Source organism: Ptychodera flava (genome assembly GCF_041260155.1).
Source record: "Ptychodera flava strain L36383 chromosome 23 unlocalized genomic scaffold, AS_Pfla_20210202 Scaffold_24__1_contigs__length_23054250_pilon, whole genome shotgun sequence".
Taxonomy (NCBI): domain Eukaryota; kingdom Metazoa; phylum Hemichordata; class Enteropneusta; family Ptychoderidae; genus Ptychodera; species Ptychodera flava.
In genome coordinates, this window is record NW_027248278.1 from 13,624,733 (window position 1) to 13,632,070 (window position 7,338).

Here is a 7,338-nt window from a genome sequence, read left to right on the forward strand (position 1 = left end):
CTTCTACTCCAATATTTCCTGCTACAGTTACAGAACTTGTAGGTCCCTCAAAGCGTGTCTTTGCCGGATTTGTTATACAATTGTACTTCAGTGCTGGCTATATGTTCTTCGCCGGATTGGCATACTTCATTCGAGACTGGTGGATACTTCAGTTAGTTATTAGTGCTCCGCTTGTCGTATTTGTCTTGATCTATTGGTTGTAAGTATTTTGTTATAAATTGTGTTCAGCTCCCAAATCCCCCAATTTAAAAAGTCACGTGAAGGGATACATTATAAAATCTTGGACCTGTGATGTGACAATGGAAACATTAAAAATGGTATTCTCACATTAATACGAAGTAAATTGATGAAGGAACAGTAATTCAAAGTGGTGAACATTTTCACTGTATAGACATCTCACTGCTGACAATGATTCTGCTGTGCTGCTTCTTCGTTTTTACCATTAATTACCATCCAAATCAACAACAGCGCCAGCGAACATTGTATTGGCTGCAAATTAAAATATTAATACATAAAAAAGGTAATGATGACAAGAAGAAAATCATGTAATTACCGTAACCTAATACATGTACTCGCTGTCTTTAGTCTGAGCAACCCGACCCCCCCTCGTGTGATGCTCTTCATCTAGACTCCTACTTGACAAATGGTATTCCATTGAACGATATAACATACTGTAAGTTGATTTCTAATTACATGACAAGCTTCTTAAAAGCCAATATTCCTTGCAATGATATCTTTTAAGGATCCTCCCTGAATCACCAAGATGGCTGCTATCGACAGGCAGAATGGACAGGGCTCTGAAGGTCATCAGGAAGTTCGAGAAAGGAAACCATGTAATGATACCGGAAAGTGTGTATGACGAAATGAAGGCAAATGCAAAAGAGGATGGGAAGGTATCTTTGGACATACACGAAAGTGACTTAGATTTTTAAACAACTCCCATACCCTTTTTCATCCGCCATAAGAGTCAGTATGAATGTAGTCCATTCTCCCAAACTTTAAACCAAAAATTGTATTTTGTGTTATCTTAACTTTCACCTTCTATTGAAGCTAGCCTATCGAAGAACGGAATATAGTTGTCACCACCAGGTGTTTACATAATTAAAAATAATGAGCATTAGACCACGTACAAACCACGAAGTCATAGACACAATATCAAGAACGACGGACATCTGGACTGTTGCCACAGAACCGAAAGGTGAAGGCGTTTCTGAAGGAGAAATAATGCCACAAACTCGGTACCCGACACGTATCAATCTGTAAAGCCTATAGTAGGTGATCGTCATTTTTCAAAGGTAAATCAACAAGTATATCATACCTGTTTACCTGCTCATAATCATACGGAGTGTTTATACAATCAGTGATTAAATTCAGTTGTAAGCTGTTCTTTAAGTAACTTACGTCATATCTATTTAATTACCTACGTTAGGAAGCGGAAAATCAAGGAAGGAAGGATGGTTTCCTAGATATTATTAAATCTTCAACATTGAGGAAGAGAAGTCTCAATTTGTTTTTCAATTGGTGAGACATTGTTATTTATATAATAAGCTAAAAAGAGACCATCAAATAAGAAGAAGTGACATACGAATATCATCGCGTTTAATCTAAATCCCTCTTTTGGTAAAAGTGTAAGAACGAAAATATCTGACAAAATCATGGTGTGACCTTTTCTTAGCACGGTACGTTCCTCTAAAAAAGGCTGGCGAAGTTCAAAATACTGACAACATTCTAACAACAAACTTCACAAGACAAAACCTGAATGGTAACTAATTATCACACATACATGATGTTTCCATGATGTTTCCATCGCCTAAAGGTTTTGTAAATATGCCACCGGCAATCTGAATAGACCCTAAAGAAACAATGAATTCAATTTTGATAAGGCGGTTTGCATTATCCAAAGTCCCAATATAGTTTATATGTGCCGAAGCTGGTATCGATACCAATGTATCGATGTAATTTCCCTCAACTGTTTTACGTCAATGCTTTGATACACACAAGGAATACGTATTACTGTTTTCTATATTGTCAACATAATATTGGTGCATGTCTGTACGTATGTCCGTGTTTTTGTGTTGTTGTGTACGTGTTTTTTAAAGTTCAGACGTTAAAAGGTTCGGTTGCTAGTTACGGGAACGCATACGTCATCAGTTTCTCTGGTGATGTAATCAAATTGTACATTCATTTCTGGCGAACATGACGAAGTTTGTTCAGGATTTTACGCGGGGGATAGTTGTTGTCTCATACGTTATGAACATACGTATTCATTGTCATTTTCGGCAACTAAACAAGACCGATATGCTAATATAGTTTTTAAACTTTTGTGTCTCTTTGAATCATCGATTTGTACAGTTGTCTTGATGCATTGCATGCGTAAAACGGTGCTCTTAACTTGGCTACCTCACCTTTGTGACGTCTCTGGTTACTTGCAAAATCGCTTTGTGCATTCTTATAATTTTCTTTCTTATTTATCAAAACAGGTTTACAAACAGCTTAGTATATTTAGGGGTGTCGCTGAACACCTCCAACCTTGGGGGTGATGACTATCTCAACGCGTTTATATCTGCCGCAGTTGAAATTCCAGCTGCCGCCATGGGTTTGTACATAGTTGATACCAAACTTGGAAGACGCTGGTCGCTTTGCGGAACGATGGTCCTCGGTGGATTGGCTTGTATTTTGACTCTTTTCGCCCCGTCTTGTGAGTCAATCAAGTAGTTACTTTATCAAAATTAAACTATTGGGTGGATGTTCACATTATCAGGCAGATATTTAAACTTTACAATAGATGATCCACAACATCTGTAAAGTGGAAATCTGGAAACCTGAAATTTCCAACACAATTTCGTTTCTTTTACACTAAGTTTATGTATGTTCACAAGGTGTGAATTTTGTGTAAATACAGTAACCATATCTGGTAGGTTATGAAAAATCGAGGGGGGGGGGGGATTACTACTTTTACTTGTATAATTTAATTTTGTCGAGTGCAGAAAATATGGGTTCAGTGGACATTGGATAAAGAGAATCATTTCCTCAATGGAAAAATATGCAATTATAATGACTAGTGTATTATGTGTTCCATCAAGGTGAAATGGAATGGATAGGAATTACTCTGGCAATGATAGGAAAGTTTTGCATCACGTGTTCATTCGGAGTCATTTACATCTTTTCTGCTGAGATGTATCCAACGCCTGCGAGGTAATGTTGATGATGATGATAATAATGGTTATGATGTTTGTGATTATGCTCATTATTATTATTATGTGATGGTCATGTTGATAATGATAATGATGATGTTTATGATTATGTTCATTATTATTATTATTATATTATTATTATGGTGATGGTTATGCTTATAATGATATATGACGGTGACGACGACGACGAATAATAATAATTAATAATTATGATTTTTTATTATCATCATGGTCGATGCTGTTCTAATATCCCCATCGTTATTGTTTTCAATATCTGTTCTTTGAATTATTTAATGCATTGGAAAAGAAAGGAAGTGCATAGATGGAATAATTGCAAGATGTTCATGTTTTTTAGGCGCTTCAAATTTAATGATCACTACAGAATGTCGAAAGACTAAGTAATATAATATATGGTCGTCCAGATCAAGCCTCACCTCATCAAAGGGAATTACAATACTAGTCTTGTTGTTAGATAGAATTAGAGGTTATAAACGGCAAGCGAGGGAATTTTGTTGCAGATATAAGACCTCTGGGGTGAAAATCAGCGTATTTAGCGGGTAATAATCACCGAGCGAAGCAAGGTGATTATTTCACCCAATACGCTAATTTTCACCGCAGAGGTCTTATATCCGCAACCAAATACCAGAGCGCACCGTTTATAACGTCATTATAACAACGCTAAAGATAAAAAAGTGGACAATGTCGTTATTTAGGGCCGAAATTGGAACGAGAGTTCAGGAGCGCCCAGCTTCATACAAACTCTAAAAAGAACGTTTCAGAACGCGCGTGTGTGCACAGTTAAATTCATAAAATACGGTTACGCAATGCATGGATATCGCGATTAGACATCGAACTTGAATAATTTTACTTCAAAAAACAAACGCTCAAAAAACAAAAAATCAAAAACAAAAAACAAAAAATCAATCTCAATCAATAGACTTGTTTGACATTATGGCGCGTTGAGCTCTCAAGTTGGCGTTCGAAATTTGCGCGAGCTCAAAAATGTTACGCGGCGCGCAGGCCTTCTTGTTGAGAATATAAACCCCGGCTCCAGCCAATCAGATTGCCGGATTCCAGCTGAGCATATTATAATAGAAAGTAACGCTTTGGTATAGCTATTGGATAACACCAACATAAAAGTAAAGTTATAAAGGTAGCGGTTTCTGTGGTAAAGTTTGTAATGTCACTTCAGTTTTACGCGCTTACAAAACAATTTCTATCTAAAACTATGAACCTCTCACCGACCAAAAAGTTTGGATGGTTTTAAGTCAGTTTTGTGCCTCATAAAAACAAACGCTGAGAAAAGCATAAAAACGTGACGTTTTAACAATTATCCCTAGCGAAGGCAGGTGTACACTAGATATTGGCACAACGCGCGACATATAGTACGAACTGCCCGGTGAGTGTTATATGAGCTTCACGCTCTGATAAGGAAGTTCGTAGAGCAACTGTCCAAACATTTAATAATATAAATAGCACTTAATATAATTCTAATGCCGAATATCTGTGTTATTTAGACGTTTCTTATCGCAACTTCTATATCAGTTTAAGGGCCTATTTTAGCACAGCCGGCGCGAGCTCTTGTCCAATCAGAACGACGCGCGCAAGGCCGTATTAGACACGCGGATATAATAAAATGTGAGTTACTATCAAATCTAGTTAAAATCAGTTACAAATGCATGTACCGTGCGCGTATAAGAGTGACGACTGAAATTATTAGTTCGGAGATGTTAAAGTAGTTTGTTTGTAGGGTTTTTAATAATTTCTCACTGTCACTCAGACAAATGCGGAAATGAAAGTGACTGATTCATGATATCAAAAAACTGCTTCCCTTAACGAGAATTATGTCTGTTACTCAGTTCAAGACAGGATCGTAGACGGTGTAAATACAGCTACTTAATTAAGATATGCACTTCGTGTTTGGTAGGGAACAACTATATGATACTTTAGCATATGAACTTTAGGCCTATAGAACTAAATTTACAGATGGGAATCAAAATGACTGTAAGGCCTTTATACGCAAATATTACATTCGATGTTTGACATGTACCACCTGTAGACTGAGGTCTTTGGGCGTTCACTATGGTATCTGACTGAAAACAACAAGCGTCGACGCCGCAAGTCCATCAAATTCTAACGCTAACATTGTGATGTGTTGCTATTATTCGGTTCATCAATTGTTTCCTTTCTCTTGTATGCCTTCGTCAAAACAGAAACAGTGGTGTTGGAGTGTGCTCTATGTGTGCACGAGTTGGTGGAATACTGGCACCACAGATCTTACTGTTGAGCACATTATGGGAGCCATTAGCTGTAGTGGTGTTTGGAGCTTGTTCAATCAGTGCCGGTCTGTTGGTTTTGCTCCTACCGGAAACCAGGAATCTAAAGTTACCAGAGACAATAAAAGAGGCTGAGCTGGTCGAAAGGTTAGTACTGAATTTTTACAATGTTTTAATCGGTAGGGTGTTTTGTTTTACTGCTTGTCATCGCTGCTAAATTGAGATTTATTTGGATAAATTGTGTGTTGAAATAACATAATTTTAGATATGTGATTAAATAATGTAGACATGGAAGTGGTAGGAACATGATGTTGCCCAGCATGGTATTCGCATGGCATTATATGGATCGCGGTAAAGATGTGACTCAATTCGTTTCATTTCGTTCAATTGTATTCCATTCAATGATCATTGTGGTGCATGGTTTTGACAAATGGCCAAGCGTTTCCTCTAATTTCCCCCATGTTCATCAGCGTATAAGGTTTCGCTTCAATAGGTTAGCCATTCGACATATATCAATCACAGAGTGGGAAATACACACTGACAGTCATCAATATAACGTATATGTGTAAGTAGAATCAGAGTATTTTGATGATAATGTACATTTAAGCATCAATATACATCATATGCTTCATAGTCTTGTATCAGGAAACAATAAGGTAACTCACCGATTTCAAATAGGTAAAACGACATTAAAATGTTTCAAATAATGTCTAGACCTACAGCCAGGAAAATGACTGAAACGGGCAAGACGACGGGCAGTGAGAAAGTGGTTGGTTCAAGCAAAGAGAGGTATTTGGTGGAGGAGACGCCCGAAGGAAAAGATTTTCACAATGGCTTAGAAAACCCGATTATTAATGTAACAGACGAACGAGCTGTCGACGCTGCAACTCAGACCAGCGGTTTGTAACAGTACTATTCTCTACAGATATTGTACCAAAGACACTGATATATAGCTAGCCTTTTATTTGACAAGACAAATGGGGCTTATGAAGAATATTTATCTGTAACACGATTGGCACTAACTTGGGATAGTTGAATGGTGAAATAAGGTGGTTTAGACCTTCAAATGTAAGCTCATCTGCTTTTCTTTTTAAGTTACGCCCTTGTTTTCATTTGTAATTTGTAATATTGCAACATTCAGCTATATGACACCTAACATTTGGAGAAATTTGAAAAATATGAAGATCCAATTATCCCAAATTACAGTGGAATTTGATCGAGTGTCCGTTTTGGCTTGCAGAGCTCGACAAGTCTACATGTTGCTTATCATTAGAAAAGTAAACATTTGCAACAAATTGAGTATTTGGTGTTAGATTACAGCGCACGCGGCGAACGTTTCCCAGACACTGTCTCGTCTACAATAATGACAGTCGTTTCAGCATGCCACTCATGCACAACAAGCTTGACACCGCACTACAGCTATAGCAGTAGCACATCATCAAAGTTTTCTTTCAGCTACAGCTTTGTGTACTTTTATTTGGGAAATATAACTCAGACAAAACTCACTGGCATATTTTTCGAGTGTCGGATCTATATCTCGAGGAAAGTCCTCAACATCAACCGGACTGACTCTCGGCGTTTTATTACAGTGAAACATTGTATTTTTTCAGCAAGGTAAAGAATATTTTGAAGGCAGAGAGATATCATCGTCCCCTCCATGCTAACCCGTTGCCGTGTATGATGCCGTCCGGGAAATTAAGTGCCAAATACGGTGAATTATTTCAGAAACACTTGGTGTGTTATTCAATGGCACAAAATGTACCGTGTTGATTGAATTGCACTTGCCTGTGCAAAATCAACACTTTTCTTCAAGTCTATTTTGTAGCTCAGAGAAGTGTCAATTCAGAGAGAAGTGTCAATTGAGAAAG

The 7,338-nt window shown here is 37.5% G+C and overlaps 1 protein-coding gene across 1 annotated transcript; it reads left to right on the top strand.

The window, feature by feature from the left end:
• Positions 1-972: 972 nt before the first annotated feature.
• Positions 973-6,466, top strand: LOC139124674 (organic cation transporter protein-like). Its single transcript, XM_070690797.1, has 6 exons — positions 973-978; positions 1,430-1,521; positions 2,481-2,698; positions 3,084-3,195; positions 5,408-5,617; positions 6,185-6,466. Exons 1-6 carry the CDS (start codon positions 973-975, stop codon positions 6,375-6,377), a joined length of 831 nt encoding a protein of 276 aa, XP_070546898.1. The 3' UTR covers positions 6,378-6,466.
• The last annotated feature ends 872 nt before the right edge of the window (positions 6,467-7,338 follow it).